General features: G+C 43.8%; 1 protein-coding gene across 3 annotated transcripts in view; it reads left to right on the top strand.

Moving 5' to 3' along the window:
- Positions 1-17,341, top strand: part of ZBTB21 (zinc finger and BTB domain containing 21) — a 41,773-nt gene extending 24,432 nt beyond the window's left edge. For all 3 annotated transcript variants that reach the window (XM_033943142.1, XM_033943143.1, XM_033943141.1), the window contains exon 2: positions 13,594-17,341. In XM_033943142.1, coding sequence (XP_033799033.1) covers positions 13,607-16,774 — 3,168 coding nt within the window. In that variant the 5' untranslated portion in view covers positions 13,594-13,606 and the 3' untranslated portion in view covers positions 16,775-17,341. The remainder of the gene's footprint in view (positions 1-13,593) is intronic.
- Positions 17,342-17,634: the final 293 nt, after the last annotated feature.

Raw genomic sequence — 17,634 nt, 5'->3', positions numbered from 1 at the left:
TTTAATATTGTACTTGTTTCATTTATTAATACATGTTATTTTTATTGTACATCGCCTAGCAAATTTATAGGCGATTCATCAAGACTTAATAAACTTGAAACTTGATCTCATCTCGATTATTGTAATGTTATTTACCTCAGTATCACAAAAACTTGTCTCCATAGATTGCAACTGATTTAAAACACTGCTGCAAAATTGATTTTTGGGAAATGTAAATTTGACCACATGGCTCCCGGTTTATTTTAGATTTCAATTCAAATGTGCTTGTGTTGTTTTTGAAATCCTATATGGTATCTTTTACTCCTCCTCTTCTCCCTTTATCTTGGAACATTTACAGATTTTCCTTTGCAAGAGGTAATCAACAATTAAAATTATCTCTTCCTTCCAAGAAAGGGATAAAAGGAGTCAAGATTTTTACTCAGTCTCTGATTTTTAAGCTCTCTCAACTTTGGAATGATCTTCCACTCTTTTTAAGGAGTTCCGGTTCTCTCCAACTTTTTCGTAAATCTTTAAAAACTATTTTATTTCCTAAACACTTTGAAAATTAATGTTCCAAAACTTAGTCTTATTCTTTATGGTTTCTATTTGATAAGTTAATTATTGTAAACCGAGTTGAGTTTTCTTGGACTGATGTCTCGATATATAAAGCCAAGCATTAGATTAGATTAGATAAGCACATTTGCCTCCTCAGTCACTAGAGACAGGTACAAATCAGCAGGTAGCTCACACATCTGTCTTGGAGCAGGTGTAACTTTCAATGGAGAAATTTTAAAAATATATGGCCCCCTTTTATGAAGCTGTGTTTGGCTTTTTTATTGCCAGCTGTGGCAGTATTTGCTGCGGATTGAGACATCCAGGTTTTTACTGCAGTAAAAGTTCCAACGCTCGTAGAATTCATGTGAGCTTTTACCACTGTGATAAAAAAGCCGAATGTGGCTTCATAAAAGGGGAGGGATGTTTGTTTTTTGGGGGCCACCAAAATATGCCCTCTTTAAATTCAGGCATTCTGCAGCAATTCCACATGTAAAGTGCCACAAGCTACACACATAAACATCGCTATTTATATACATGTGAAATTGTTATGTAGGGCTTCTGAAATGATCTTACTATCCTTTTCAGTTATAGAGCACTGACTTTGCATCCTATTGGAGCAAAAAATGTATTTTAGAGCATGGAAAGTAATGGAAGTAAGGAGAACAGATTGAGACATCTGGGTTTTACTTCCATTGCTTTAAATGGAAGTAACATAGTAAATGGCAGCAGATAAAGACCTGAATGGTCCATTCAGTCTGCCCATAAGTTATACCCATTAAAAAATACATGATTAGATTAACTTGTCTCTTCTTTGATATTTCTGGGCCGTAGACTGTAAAGTCTGGTATTGTCCTAGGTTCCAAATGCTGAAGTTGCCATCCAAGCTCACTCCATCCTATTCAACCATCCAGTTGTTTGCAGGATATCTACCATAAATTCTGGCCAGTAACATCCACATGTTCCATATTAGTGGATGCCCATCCCAGCCCATCCTACACCTAAATCACCATATATGGGACCCAGACCGTGCAGATCCGTCCAGTAGCGGCCTTTAGTTCTTTAATTTACATCCTTCATTTTCTAATTAGAGGTCCTCTATTTTTATCCCACACTTTTTTTGAATTCCATCACCATTTTCCTTTCCACTACTTCCCTCGGGAGGGCATTCTAGGTATCTACCACCTTCTCCGTGAAGAAGTATTTCCTAACATTGCTCCTAAGTCTTCCTCCCTGTAACCTCTAGTTTTACCATTTTTTTCTTCTCTGGAAAAGATTTGGTTCTATATTAATGCTCCCCTCCTCCAGAGTATACATATTTAGGTCTTCTAGTGTCTTTTCATACTTCTTTTTGTTCAAATCTCTTACCATTTTCATCGCCTTCCTCTGGATCGCTTCAAGTCTTTTTATATCCTTTGCCAGATACAGCCTCCAATGTCCAATGACCTATACAGGGGCATCAACACCTCCCTTCTTCTGCTGGTTGCACCTTTTTCTGTACAGCCTAACATTCTTCTGGCTACAGCCACCGTCTTATCACACTGTTTAGATCAGGGGTGTCGAATTCAGGCCCATGGCCTGAGATTTTGCCCTCTGTTCCTTCCCTCCCTCCATCCCGGCTTCCCGGTCTCACCTTCAAAGCAGCTTGCAGAGGATCACCGGTCAGCTCCACAGCACGTTCCCTCTGCTGCGGTCCCATATGTCATAAAAGGGGCGGGACCGCGGCAGAGGGAACGTGCTGCGGAGACTGACGGCAACCTGCTAGATTTGCTACAGCACCGGCGATCCTCTGCAGGCTGCTTCGCAAGAAAGAAGGCGGGCCCTGGTGTAAAGAAGGGGGGAAACATGTAGGCCTTTGGGGGGGAGGGGGTTGCGGCGGTGGCAGGCCCTGGTGTAGAAGCACACGGAGGGAGGGAAGAAGGGGTCTAAAGAGATGTGCATATGCCAGACTGATGGGGGCGAGAAGAAATAATGGATCTAAAAACAAGAGGAGAGATGGTGGACAATGGGATGGAGGGAGGGAAGGAACAGAAAGGGAGAGAAGTTGGACACAAGGGATGGTGTGGAGGGGGGATAGTGATACTGGATAGGAGGGTAGTTGGGAAGAGAAAGGGAGAGATGGTGGACCCTGGGATGGTGGGAAAGGAGGGAGAGATGCTGGATGAAAGGGTAGTTGAGAAAAGGAGAGATGGTGGATCTGGGGGTCCATCGCTGCAGCTGCGGGGATGGAGAAAAAAATAAGGAAAGATGCCAGACCTCCGGGGGAGGGAAGGGAAACGGAAGGGAAGAAGAAAGAAGGATACCCTGGCAAACGAGTTATCAGAAGACAACCAGAGCCTGGGACCACAACATGATTTGAATAATGACCAGACAACAAAAGTAGAAAAAATCATTTTATTTTCTGTTTTGTGATTTATAATATGTCAGATTTGAAATTTGTATCCTGCAAGAGATGTTAGAGAGCAAGCGTGAACTAGGACATAAAAGAGAGATGAAGTCTTTTATATTTTGTTTACATCACAGAGCCAGTGTGGGGTTGGAGGAGTTGTAACTCTATATTTCTACAAAGACTAAGGGGCCTTTTTATTAAGGTGCACATTTAGCACCCGCTAAATCGGTTAGCGTACCTTAATAAAAGGACCCCTAAGTATCTTAATAAAAAAATTCGGCCCACGACTTAGCCTATGTTTTAGATTTCGGCCCCTTATGTGATTGAATTTGACACCCCTGTTCTAAGTGAAGCTTCTTTCAGTTAACTGTAGACAGGCAATAAAACAGGAAATGCAATTTACAACCAAGTTTTTCAGCTGTGTTCACGTTCCTGCATATCTCATTTCACTTCATAGTCAGAAGTGAAAGGGATTAAAAGTATGCTTGGGCAAGATTGCGTTTTGGTTGGCAGAAAATTGGTTAGTTCTCAAACCAGAAAAGACTATTGCCTGTTGGCTTATAGGATCCCTATCTCACCAAATCTCTACTTTACATCTCTTAGGCCAGAGGTTCTCAACACTACGTATACCGGGGGGGGGGGGGGGGTACACGGTGCGAGGTATCTTTTGCTGCCACCGTTATCATTTTGTCTCCCCTATTCTGGCCGAGCGGCAGCACTTCTTCCCCCCCCCCTCCCCAACTAGCAGCAGCTGGTCTTTTTTAAATTATTATTATTGTAACTTGTCTATCAGTCTAGTCAGGAGAGGGAGATTCTGCTGCTAGTTGAGGGGGAGGGAGGTTCTGCTGCTAGTCAGGGGGGAAGGGGGTGCTGCTAGATGAGGGGAAGGGAGAGGTGCTGCTGGACTGGGGACAGGGGAGGAAGAAAGAGAGGTACTGCTGGACATGGGTGATGAGGGAGGTGAGGAGAGGTACTGGACTGGTAATAGGGGGAGATGAGAGGGAGAGGTACTGCTGGACTGGGAGTGGAGGAAGGAGAGGAGCTGCTGGACTGGAAGCAGAGGAAAGGAGAAGGAGAGGTGCTGCACATTAGATGGGGTAAGGTGAGAGGGAGAGGTGCTGTTGGACATGAGGGGGGGAGATAGGGAGAGGTGCTGCTGGACTGGGGGCAGTGGAGGTGAGAGGGACAAGTGATACTGAACTGGGAGCAGAAAAGGGAGAAGAGGTGCTCCTGGACTGGGGGTAGAGGAGGGAGAAGGAGAGATGTTACGGAACTTAAAGTGGAAGAGGGAAATGTGGTGCTGGACTGGTGAGAGCAAGAGAGAGATAGAGAGACTGGATCGGTGGAAGAGGGGCAACACTAGACTCAAGGAGGGAAAGATGTGGATTGCAGGGGGAGGGCAAGAAATAGATAGGGAGTTATGCAAGCCCCAGGTTACAGGGTGTGGACAGAGAAGAATAGAAAGACCATGCACAGAGAAGTGATGCTAGGCATGGAGGGAGGATACAGACAGAAACACAGGGAGGTAATGTTGGATGGGGAGGGGATGAGGACACAGAAAGGCAATACTGATCACAGGGATACAAAAAGACAAAGACACAAAGGGGAGATGAGAGAGGTGGGCATGGAGAGAGAAGATATATCAAATGGACAGGACACCCTGTGAAGATAGAAGAAAACAAAATAGAGAAAACCCAGAGACATTGCAACCAAAGTGAATGATAAAAAATAAAATACTCGGATAACAAAGGTAGAAAAAAGTATTTCATTCTAAATTTATTAATTGGAATGCTTCTGTGTAGAAATCTTGCATCAGTTCCGTTGTTCTTTTTTCTCACTAGGTGTAATATTTACAGTGCATTTTTCACACAAGGTTATTGCTCTGTGAGTCCTGGAAGTTAGTGCTGTTTATGCTATGATAAGGTTCCAACTCTCTTTGTTTTGGTTTTTTTGCACAAGTTTGTGCATAGTGTTTTGCAGTGGTCTTACTGAGGTGTTATTAAAAAGATTTTTAATATAGTTTGTTATAGCATCAGACACGGCTTTAGACATTTTGCAGAAACTGCTATTTCTTCTTGAACCTCAACACATATCAATCTCCCAATCTCATAAGATAGCAAAATTAACAAGCTCTCTGAGAAGTGAAGGCAGAGTGGCTGAGGGCAGGTGAGAGAGAGAAATAGAGAGAAGGGCAAGTAGATTGTGAGTGTGTGTGTGCGTGTGAGAGAGAGAAAGAGACAAGGGCAGGGTGGTTAAGGGCAGGTGGGGATGTGTGTGAGAAAACATGCACATAGTGACTAGTCAGATTTCATGTTTCATTTTCCCAGGATAAAGATGAAACTGAATAGGTCACTAATGGCAACTTTTGAGGGGCTCTTCCCTTTCTCCTGTAATTATAAATAGGCCCTGTCTAAGTGTTATTTTTCATTTTCACTCAGTTTGTAAGAATGGCTTACCACCTGTTAAAGAGGCCAGTTTATATGAGACTGAAATATAAACAGATCGTGCCAAATATGCCTTGGTCTGTATGCCAGTTGCAGTGAACTGTATTTTTTATGTATGTTGCTTGGTTAGTTCCTGTTTAACAATAAAATGTTAATTTCAAAATCTCTGCTGCTCAGAGCTCAGGGGAACTCAGTTAAAAATTTTTCAGTCTAGGGAGTACTTGGCTTGAAGAAGTTGGGAAACGCTATCTTAAGCACAACTTACCTGAGAATTATTTTTGATTACTAGTTATCCTTTGCCCCTCAAGTTCCAGCTATGTATAAAGCGGGCTTCTTCACATTGTGCCAACTTTGTACAGTCTGGTTTGATCACAGTTCCTTCCAATCTCTCTTATCCTTTTTATTTTTTATCCAGACCTGATTATAGAAACATAGAAAATAAACATAGAAAGTGACGGCAGATAAGGGCCAAGGCCCATCAAGTCTGCCCACACCAATGACCCTCCCCTACCTCCCTTTGTGAAGAGATCCCACCTTTCGATCCCATTTAGCTTTAAAATCAGGCACACTGCTGGCCTCAATTACCTGTCTCGGAAGACCATTCCATCGATCCACCACCCTCTCGGTGAAGAAGTATTTCCTGGTGTCGCCATGCAATGTCCCTCTCCTGATTTTCCTCGGATGCCCTCGTGTTGACGTGGGTTCCTTGAAGAAGAAGATATCCTCCCCCACCTCGATACGGCGCGTGAGGTATTTGAATGTTTCGATCATGTCCCCCCTCTCCCTGCGTTCCTCTAGGGAGTAGAGCTGCAATTTATTCAGCCGTTCCTCATATGGGAGATCCCTGAGCCTGTGACCATCCATGTGGCCATTCGCTGGACCGATTCAAGTCTCAGCACATCTTTGTGGTAATGTGGTCTCCAGAATTGTACACAGTATTCCAGATGGGGTCTCACCATGGACCTATATAATGGCATTATGACTTCGGGCTTACGGCTAACGAAACTCCTGCGTATGCAACCTATGATTTGTCTGGCCTTAGATGAAACTTTCTCCACTTGAGTAGCAGTCTTCATGTCCTCACTGATGATTACCCCTAAGTCTCGCTCCGCTACAGTTCTCTCTAGGCTCTCACCATTAAGAGTGTAAGTCTTACATGGATTTTTGTTGCCAAGGTGCATGACCTTGCATTTTTTGGCATTGAAATTTAGTTGCCAGGTCCTGGACCAATTCTCCAGTAGGAGGAGGTTGTGTGCCATACTATCGGTCTTGGATTTGATGTCAGGTCCTGTTGTGTTCTTGTCTACTATATTGCATAATTTGGCGTCATCGGCGAATAACGTTAATTTACCCTGAAGCCCCTCAGCCAAGTCCCTTATGAAGATGTTGAATAAGATTGGGCCCAAGACCGAGCCCTGCAGTACTCCACTGATCACCTCTGTCGTTTCGGAGGGGGAGCCATTCACCACCACCCTCTGAAGTCTACCTCCTAGCCAGTCCCCCACCCATGTAGTCAAGGTATCACCCAAACCTATAGAGCTCATCTTGCTCAACAACCTGCGGTGTGGTACGCTATCGAATGCTTTGCTGAAATCTAAGTACACGACGTCCAGGGACTCTCCAATATCCAGCTTCCTCGTCACCCAGTCAAAGAAGCTGATCAGGTTGGATTGACAAGACCTCCCCTTTGTGAACCCATTATTGTAATATTGTTTCCTTAGCAACAGCAGCAGATGAATCCAGAGACTAGTGGGATAGTAGACATCTATCAGCAGGTGGAGATAGAGAAACTGATTAACAGGTGGTCATATTGGTTGGCACTCCTCCTGTATCTTCAGTATGCTCTATCTCCCAGCAGGTGATAGTAGCTATTCCACTAGCTCCTGAATTCTGGTGGTGCCTGAGGCAATCCTGAAGTGCACTCTTTGTCTTCTGTTGAGAATTTTTCTCTTCAGATTGACCGGGGTGACTGGCTGAGTGGTACTAGCTTTGGGAGTTACACCTGGGCCATCCCAAGTCCCTGCTCCACCCTCCCTTCCGGTGGATTGAGTGGTTTAATTTGGGCTCTAATTTTCTTCTTTCCTTTAAAAAAAAAAAAAAAAAAGTCCCACAATGTGTGAGCTGTGCAGTACTTTCCTGTTAGCTTACAGCTTACAACTGCCAGCTATAACTTCTTTCCTGTTCAGGTGGGTGAGAGTTTATTGGGTGAGTAAGTCTTTTCCTTCTCGCAGGTTTTTGAGTGTTGGCCGCAATATTTGTAGGCAGTTTGGCTCTATGAGTTTGTTTTCCGTAGTACCTTGCAGCGTCTGGTGTTTGTACTTTGAAAAGAAAAAAATGGTGACAGAGGCGGTTAAGAGGTGTTCGCGCTGTGGGAAGCACAGGACACCGTTGGGTCTGTGTACCGCCGAGTGTGCTGACGCTTCGGCAGAAGATCTTGCTTTGCTGGTTTGCAAGTCTGCTGTTTCCCGCGCTGATGAAGTGCAGTCGAGCTCGCCTTCGGTCGTGGTTGAGCCCACTACGCTTCACTGCACATCGGCAGCTAGGAAAAGGTCGGCGGTTCGTCTGACCTTGTTACAGACGCAGTTTCTATGCAGGATCAGATGCAGGTCGTACCGGCGGGGTTGACTCAGGGTGCTTTTTCGCCTGAGTTTATTATGTTGATGCACCGGGCCTTTTTATTGCAGAGCTCTCAGCCTGCACGTCCATTGGATTTAAATTTTTCTTTACTCCCATCTACTTCTGCTACTCCTGGGCAGTCTCAGCCGGCTAAGCGTCGCAGACTGGCTCCTGCGGATGACGTGGATCCTGCGTCGGTCTCCCCTTTGGCCCTGGCTCTTCCGGAGTCTTTGGAAAAGGGTGAAGTTCCAGACTTGGACATGCAGGAGGCGCTAGGTAGGGAAATAGATGATCCTACAGCGCTCCATCTTTTTCACAGAGAAGAACTTTCCTCTTTGATTTCTAAAGCATTGCAAGGGTTAAACATCTCTCAGGAGGATCCTTAAGTATCGGGGTCGGCTAACCCCCTTATGGCGGGAACACGAAAACCACCTAGGTCTTTTCCAGTTCATGAGGCCATCCAGGAACTTATTACAGCTCAATGGGACATGCCAGAGGCTGGGCTCTGGATGACAAAAGCCATGCGGCAGTTGTATCCTCTTGCTCAGGACGAACTAGAGAAGTTTAAGCTCCCGAGGGTGGACGCTTTTGTGGCCGCGGTTGCCAAAAAGACTACATTGCCGGTTGAGGGGTGCATAAAAGGTGCCCAGGATAGGAAGATTGAATCTTCACTTAAGATGTCCTTTGACGTAGCAGCGGTGACTTTGCAGGCTGCTGTGTGCAGTACCTATGCTGCATGGGCTTGTCTCCAATGGAATCAACAATTGGCGGATAAGATGATGGAGACGGGGGTTTCTCTTCCATCTGACTTGGCAGATATGGAGTCAGGTCTAGCAGATTTGGCGGACGCCTTATATGATATTATTCGTGCTTCTGCAAAACAAATGTCTCTTTCAGTAGTTTCTCGTAGATATTTGTAGCTCCGTAACTGGGCGGCGGATGCGGCTTCAAAGCTTAGGCTCATGAAGCTCCCTTTTAAGGGTTGTCTGTTGTTTGGTGAAGATTTGGATAAGTTAGTAAAGGATTTTGGGGATACCAAAACGCAAAGGTTGCCGGAGGATAAGCTGAAACCTCCTTTGAGAACCTCGTCTGCCAGACCTCGTTTCAGGGATGTTAAGAGAGATAGACCTGGAAAACCGTCCTTTCGTCCTGCAAAATGCACAGCGGTTCAGCCAGTCCATACTCTGGCCGTACGCAATCCCCAATGTCGGGATAGCAGCTCCCTCCATTATTTCCTTAGGAGGTCGGCTGTCATCCTTCTTAGCTGAGTGGGCCGAGATAACGTCAGATCAGTGGGTGCTGGACATTATTTGAGAGGGTTCCAAATTAGAGTTTTCCTCTCCCGTCGCAGATTCTTTCTTGGTATCCCCTTGCACAGGGGCAGCCAAGAGAGAGTCAGTACAGGTCACCCTTCAAGTTCTTCTGGATCTCAGGGCTGTGATTTCATTTACTTCATTGTGCCCAAGAAGGGATGGTCGATCAGACCAGTGCTGGATCTCAAACGTATCAACCAATTTTTCAAAGTCAGACATTTCCAGATGGAAACGGTGCGATCGGTCATTGCAGGGTTCAACCAGGAGAGTTCCTTACGTCCCTCAATCTCAAAGAGGTTTATTTGCATATTCCAATTTGGCTGCCGTATCAGCGGTTTCTTTGCTTTATGGTCCTGTGCCAGCATTATCAGTTTCGGGCAATGCCTTTTGGCCTCGCTACAGCACCCCGCACCTTTTTGAAGGTGATGGTAGTGGTGGCGGCGTTTCTTCTCAAAGAGGGGATTTGAGTACATCCTTACTTGGAATACTGGTTGATCTGTGCGTCTTCCTGACAGGAGAGTTTGACGGTGACCCACAGGGTGATTTCCCTTCTTCAATCTTTGGGGGTGAGACATCAACTTTCAAAAGAGCTCTCTTACCCCATCCCAATCGTTGGAGCATCTGGGAGTGCAGTTCCGACACGAGAGTGGGGAAGGTGTTTCTGCCCAAAGACTGGGGAGGGAAGTTGAAGTCTCAAATTCAACAGCTTCTCCAATCGCCACGACCGAGAGTGTGGGATTATGTGCAAGTTCTGGGTTCAATGGTGGTGGCTCTGGTGGTGGTGCCCTGGGCTCGCTTCCACATGAGACCGTTGCAGCAGTCCCTGCTCTCGCAGTGGTCCCCAGTGTCTCAGGACTACAATCGTCGTCTCCAGTGGACTTCTCAAGCATCGATCAGCACGCATTGGTGGCTTGACGAGTTCAATCTGTTCAAAGGAGTGCCACTTGCGACTCCGGACTGAGTCATAGTTACGACGGATGCCAGTCTACTGGGATGGGGAACTCGATGCCTTCAATCATCAGCGCAGGGAGTCTGGTCTCGGGAGGAGGCTCAGTGGTCGATCAATCTGCTAGAGTTGAGAGCGATCCATCTAGCGCTTCAGGCATTTCAGTTCATGATTCAGGACCGGCCGACAAGGGTCTTTTCGGACAGTGTCACGGCAGTGGCCTATATCAACCGGCAAGGAGGTACACGAAGTCCTCAATTAGCCAGCGAGGTGATGGTTCTGCTTCAGTGGGCGGAAGTGCATCTTCCCCTTCTCTCGGCGGCGCACATTGCGGGGCAAGCAAATGTTCAGACGGACTTCCTCAGCAGAAATCTTCTAGACCCCGGTGAATGGGAACTCTCCCATCAGGCATTCGACCTGATAGTTCAGAGGTGGGGTCTTCCAGAGATAGATCTCATGGCCTCATCTAGAAATAAAAAGCTTCCTCGGTTCTTCAGCAGGCACAGGGAGTGGGAGTTGGAAGGGGTAGACGCTTTGGCTCTTCTTTGGCCTTGGGGTTGTCTCCTCTATGTGTTTCCTCCTTGGCTGATAATAGGTCAGGTGTTGCATTGCATATCTCGCTTTCAGAGCATGGTAATCCTGTAGCTCTGGATTGGCTGCGCCATCCTTGGTATGTGGATCTGATTGGTCTTTCGATAGGCGATCTGTTACGATTTCCGGTGACTCCGAACTTACTCACTCAGGGTCCGATCAACATGTAAAATTCATCCCACGTTGATCTTACGGCCTGGCTCTTGAAAGGTCGCGGCTGAGGAGGAAGGGTTATTCGGATCAAGTTGTTTCGACTCTTCTCCAAGAAAAGAAGAGATCTACGTCCGCATCCTATGCTCGTGTCTGGCGGGTTTTTGATTCGTTGTGTGCTCCTCAGGGTATTTCTCCCTTCCAGGCTTCTCTGTCTAATATTCTTTCCTTTCTGCAGGACGGAGTAGCCAAAGGGTTGGCCTACAACTCCCTTAAAGTTCAGGTGGCGGCCATTGCTTGTTACAGAGGCCGTTTATCTCATTCTTCACTGGCATCTCAGCCAGATGTTGTTCGCTTCCTGAAAGGGGTACACCATATTAGGCCACCTGTTAAGAAGACCTGTCCTGAGTGGAGTCTTAAGCTTGTCCTTGGGGGGTTGCAGAAAGCCCCATTTGAACCGTTATCCAATGCTACTCTGAAGGATGCCACATTGAAAGCGATGTTTCTAGTGGCTATGGCTTCCGCCCGACGGGTTTCGGAGTCTTGCAGGGTTCCTTTTTTGTGCATTTCAGATTCAGGGGTGTCAGTTCGGCTTGTGCTAACGTTTCTTCCTAAGGTGGTATCTTCCTTTCATGTTAATCAGTATCTCTTTCTTCCTGCTTTTCGGAAGGAGGACTGGGGGGGCCGCTTCTCTTCATTGCGTTTCCTAGATGTGCGTAGAATTCTTCTACATTATCTACAGGTTACTAACGACTTTCAGCGTTCAGATCACTTCTTTGTGTTATTCGCGGGACGCAACAAAGGTATGGCGGCGTCCAAGGCTTCAATCGCTCGTTGGGTCAAAGAGACCATTGCTTCCGCTTACTCGATGGCAGGGAAGCAGTTGCCAGGAGAGCTTCATGCCCATTCGATCAGAGCGATGGCTACCTCTTGGGCTGAATCTAGGGTCTTTCCTTGGAGATTTGTTGTGCGGCTACTTGGTCTTTTAAGAATACATTTTCTAAGCATTATCAGTTGGATGTCGTAGCGCGTGCGGAGACTGAATTCAGTGCTGCGGTCATTGCGGAGGCTGCATTTTCTTCCCACCCAGATTGAGGATTGCTTTGCTACATCCCACTAGTCTCTGGATTCATCTGCTACTGTTGCTAAGGAAGGAAAAATTATGTTCTTACCTGTTAATTTTCTTTCCTTTAGATGCAACAGATGAATCCAGAGCCCCACCCTTTTCTGCATGCGGTCTGTCAGTTTATCTGTTGCAAGTTTGCATTTTGTTATTGTTGGTAGTTGTATCCTGTATCTTACCCTTTGCAATTTGTTGATGGAAAGAAGTTTTTTACATGCTCAATATTTCCTAGTTCCGGATGCTTGGGCAAGGAGCAATACTGAAGATACAGGAGGAGTGCCAACCAATATGACCACCTGTTAATCAGTTTCTCTATCTCCACCTGCTGGTAGATGTCTACTATCCCACTAGTCTCTGGATTTATCTGCTGCATTTAAAGGAAAGAAAATTAACAGGTAAGAACATAATTTTTCCTTATTCTGGCTTATGTCTTTCCCTTCTGATGAAACTTCAAACCCTACAGAATTCTGCCATCCACCTACTCTGTTATTCCGGTCGATCTGTGCATGTTGCACCTCTACTCAAAAGAACATCATTGTTTACCAGTCAAATTCAAAGTTAAGTTCAAGATTTTGCTTCTAGCTTTCAAAGCCTTCTGTATGGGAACTCCTTCCTATTTACAATCCTTAAACATCCCATACATTCCAGACACTGCACTCCTTCAATGATTACTGTATGGTCCTTCCCAGCCCACAGGTGGGCCGCTATGAGTCTATGTGCCATAGTGCCTTCTTTTTTACAGCCCCTGCACTCTGGAACTCACTGCCTTTATCCATTCATAGAGAGCTTTCCCTTCTACACTTCAGAGCTGCAACAGGTACACCCCAGCTGAGAATAAGGTTTCTCTGGTCTGAACTGCTCACTTCCTAACTGCTGTCTAACACTTTTACTGTGATTTGTCAGTGTGAAAGGTTATTTCCTATTGAATTTTTTTTTTTTAGAATTGTACACCATTTTGTCCTGCTTTGTCAGCTAAAAGTGGTATAGTAAGTCTTCAATCAGTAAATAAATACATAAATAATTAGCTTTTTTCCCCATTATCTCAATAAAGTACATCTTGATTACATGTATGTATACAGACATATGGAATTAGAAGTGCAAATGCAGCTGCTAGTTTAAAACGCAAAAGTGGAAATTACAGAATTCTATGGAGGAATTGCAACAGGTTTTAAGGTGTCAGAGAGTGATGGAGATTAATGTATTCTCTTATACATAATAGAGGTAAAAACAGTGTTCTAATTTATACAAGGCCTACACTTTGGTGAATTTGCTAGCATCCTGTATCCAATTCATACTACAGTATTGGGAAAAAAAATCCTAAGGAAAGGCTAAGCTGTTCAAATTTAGTACAACCCAGTTAACATGATATTTTTGCTATTGTATCTCATGCAAAATGCATGTTGAACATTTACCTATTTTATGGTTATGTTTGGGGCAATAAATACTTTTTAAAAAGTTATTGATTAAATGTGTTTCCTTTTGTCTTTCAGATACACTTACATCATGGAAGGGATTTTGCATTATATAAACCCAGCACATGCTATTTCTCTCTTAAGTGCTCTGAATGAGGAACGTCTAAAAGGGCAGCTGTGTGATGTTGTTCTAATAGTGGGAGACCAAAAATTTCGTGCTCATAAAAATGTTTTGGCTGCAAGCAGTGAATACTTCCATTCCCTATTCACAAATAAACAGAATGAATCTCAGTCTGTGTTTCAGCTTGACTTCTGTGAAGCGGATGCATTTGATAATGTGTTAAATTATATTTATTCTTCATCCTTATTTGTGGAGAAGAGTAGTCTTGCAGCTGTACAAGAACTAGGCTACAGCCTTGGTATCTCCTTCCTCACAAATATATTGTCCAAGACTCCTCAAGCACCTTTTGGTTCATGTCCCAGCAAGAGGACATCATTTCAAGATGAAGATGAAAACAGTACTCAGCAAAGAAGTGTCATTGTTTGCCAGAGTCGAAATGAAGCACAAGAGAAGAATGCCAATCACACACAGAGTGACATAAAACCACATTCTAAGCCCTCCTCCTCCATTACATCCAAGACAAACACCAACCTATCTCGCACAACAAAATCAACTGAACCACTATATAGTATGTTACAAAATGAAAAGAGATGGTTAAAAGATCCTGCCAGCTACACAAAACTTCTTGAGCCATCAAAACCACAAAGTGACCAAAGTCGAAGTGGCGGGGTGAAAAAGTATCCAGTTTTGTTGCCAAAGCCTGCGGTTGTAAAGGAAGCTACAAATAAGCTACGTGTGAATGTTGAACTTCTAACAGAGAAAGGTATGTCATCCAAAAAAACACAACATGTTTTTCCTTCTCTGCGTGGTTCTTCAGACTCTCCATATTTATTACGTCAGTTTGGAAAAGGAAGTAATACTAGTCAAGGTGAGGACAGGAATTTACTGTACTACTCAAAATTAGGATTAGTAGTCCCATCTAATGAATCAGAAGCTGAAAACCAGAGTATTGATAGGAGCGGCCCACTTGTGAAAAGCCTCTTGCGAAGGTCTCTCTCTATGGATAGTCAAGTTCCTGTCTATTCATCTATTGACTTAAAATCTTTAGATGGTTCATTAGCAACATCTGATGGCTCAGTAAAAGAAAACATTAGTTCTTTATCTGAAAAGCTGTCCACAACAGATTCAAAGGATAGAGCAATCACAGATGACAAGGCACAGGTACTATATTCGCATCGCCTTAGGTCCTTTAGTGCCTCTCAGTCAGTTGATAGGGAAGTAGACTCATCAGTAAGTGAGGTGCAAATAAAGTCTGAGCCCAACAGCCCCCTTTTAGAGCCTTCTGAAATAATAAGTTTTACAGTGGGAGATACTTCACCATCTACCAGTAGAGACTTTCTGTATAAAACTGAAGAAAGTCAGAGGAATTTGATTAGACTTCCTGCGAAGCGCAGACACCGAGCAGATAGAAGACTAGCCGCCAAACAACTGAAAGAAACTGAGAGCAATTCTGGGCCAGATGATAACTTGGGTGAAATTTCAAGTCCATGCCTTGATGCTGACTTTGCAGGTTCTGATGATGATAAAGATGAATATAGTGAGTTGGAAGAAATGAGACGCAGTAAAAAATTTAAATGCAAACATTGCCTTAAAATATTTAGATCCACTGCGGGTCTTCATCGCCATGTCAACATGTACCATAATCCAGAGAAACCATATGCTTGTGATATTTGTCATAAGAGATTTCATACAAATTTCAAAGTGTGGACACATTGCCAGACACAGCATGGTATTGTGAAGAACCCCTCACCAGCTTCAAGCTCACAAGCTGTCTTAGATGAAAAGTTCCAAAGAAAATTAATTGACATAGTAAGAGAAAGAGAGATTAAAAAAGCTTTGATAGTCAAGCTTCGACGAGGCAAACAGGGTTTTCAGGCACAGTCAACTTCCCAATCCCAAGCAATTAAAAGGAATTTAAGACCAAGAACCAAAGGTGCCTATATTTGTACATACTGTGGGAAAACATATCGATTTCTGTCACAATTCAAACAGCATATCAAAATGCATCCAGGGGAAAAACCAATTGGCAACAAAGCTATCAAGCCAAAAGAGCTTGCTATAAAGAGCCCAGTTGAAAGCAAAATGATATATACGTGTCGGCTCTGTAACACCAAATTCTCCTCTGTATCGGAGCAAGAAAATCATGAACGACTATGTAGAAATGCCACTGTCTGCCCCTACTGCAGCTTAAGATTTACAACCTCGGATATGAAGCATGAACATGAAAATAAGTGTGAATATAAAAAGCTGACCTGTCTTGAGTGCATGCGCACATTTAAGTCATCCTTTAGTATTTGGCGTCATCAAGTGGAAGTTCATAATCAAAACACAATGGCCCCATCAGAAAACTTCTCTCTTCCCATATTGGATCACAATGGGGAAATGAGCAATGCTCCAAGACAACAATCTCTCTCAGACTCTGGCAAAATAAATAACATTGTTGCTTCAAAAGAGGATGGTGTCTTCAGTGATTCTTCTGAACAAATGAACTTTGATTCTGAGGACTCTGCTTGCCTACCTGAAGATCTAAGTGTTACCAAACAATTTAATATTCAGATCAAAGAAGAGCCTGAAGATGAAGAAGATGATGATGATGATGATGATGATATTTCTGACACCAATTTAAAGCCTAAGGATGTAGCGGCTCATAAAGAAACTGGCATGTGGCCATGCGAAAAATGTGGAAAAATATTTACTGTGCACAAACAGCTGGAACGTCACCAAGAGCTCTTGTGTTCTGTTAAGCCATTTATTTGCCACGTGTGTAAAAAGGCTTTCCGAACCAACTTTCGTTTGTGGAGTCACTTCCAGTCACATATGCCACAAACTGGAGAACAACTACCATGTAAAGAAGTGGAGACTTGTCCAACATCTAATTCTCCATCACCACCGCCTCCACCTCCTCCCCCACCTCCTCTGCCCAAAATTCAGCCTATTGAACCTGATGGCCCGCCAAATATCCATGAGCGCCCAAATACTACTGAGAAATTGTTTGCTCCCCAAGAATCAGACACACTCTTTTATCATGCCCCACCACTTTCGGCTATCACCTTTAAAAGGCAGTATATGTGCAAACTGTGTCATAGGACATTCAAAACTGCATTTAGTCTTTGGAGCCACGAACGGACTCACCTCTAGATACTCTAGAACGCATAAAATGGAAAACACAAAGTGATAAATGGGAGACATTTCCTTGTAATCCCACAAGCATAAAATCTTCATACAATGCACTCACAGCAGTCCAGAAATGTGGAGTAGATTTTAAAAAAAAACCTGATCGGAGAGAAGACAGTAAGTTGCTAGTGCTGGCTGAATGTAAAGAGTAAAGTAAATAACTGAAGTAGTATTATACAGAATTCTAAGAGGCTTAGAACAATAGGAATTACAACTGATGGGCTGAGACCTTTCTAGACAGATAATAAGATATTCCATTAATATTGAACGGAATGATCACATCTTGTATGCACAATCCCTTGTTTCATGGTGATTGCAAAAGAGAAATGGAAAAGGACATGCCAATGGCTTGGATTTGAACTATGGACTATAATCATCATCATCATCTGAAGGGAACAGTCATTTAGCTTTCTGAATATCAACACTTGACCTCAAAGAAGAATTGGATGGAGTGTTAGGTCTTAGTCATTCTTAGCAATAATATAAAAAAAAAACCCAACCCCATGAACCTCAACTGAGTTAACCTGATATGTAATAGAAACAAAAGTTGGGTTTTTTTCATGCAATGTGAGGGTATTGTCTTCTTACTACCTGGAGGTTGTACAAAGTACTAAAGAAAATCAAATCAGCAATATTAGATACTGTTTGAGCATCACGCTGGTCAGCAGCCATTAAGTATCATGGTTACAGGTGATACAGTTCTAATGAGGTCACTGGAAATGAAAGTGTACTTCTGTATTAGTGTATTTAAGAAGTAATGTCCTTTTGGTGCCTCAATACTTATAGTAATTATTATAAAGCAGCATTTATTAATATGGCAAATT

This window comes from Geotrypetes seraphini, chromosome 4 (assembly GCF_902459505.1).
Source record: "Geotrypetes seraphini chromosome 4, aGeoSer1.1, whole genome shotgun sequence".
Classification (NCBI taxonomy): Eukaryota; Metazoa; Chordata; class Amphibia; order Gymnophiona; family Dermophiidae; genus Geotrypetes; species Geotrypetes seraphini.
This window is presented reverse-complemented; position numbering and strand designations above follow the sequence as displayed.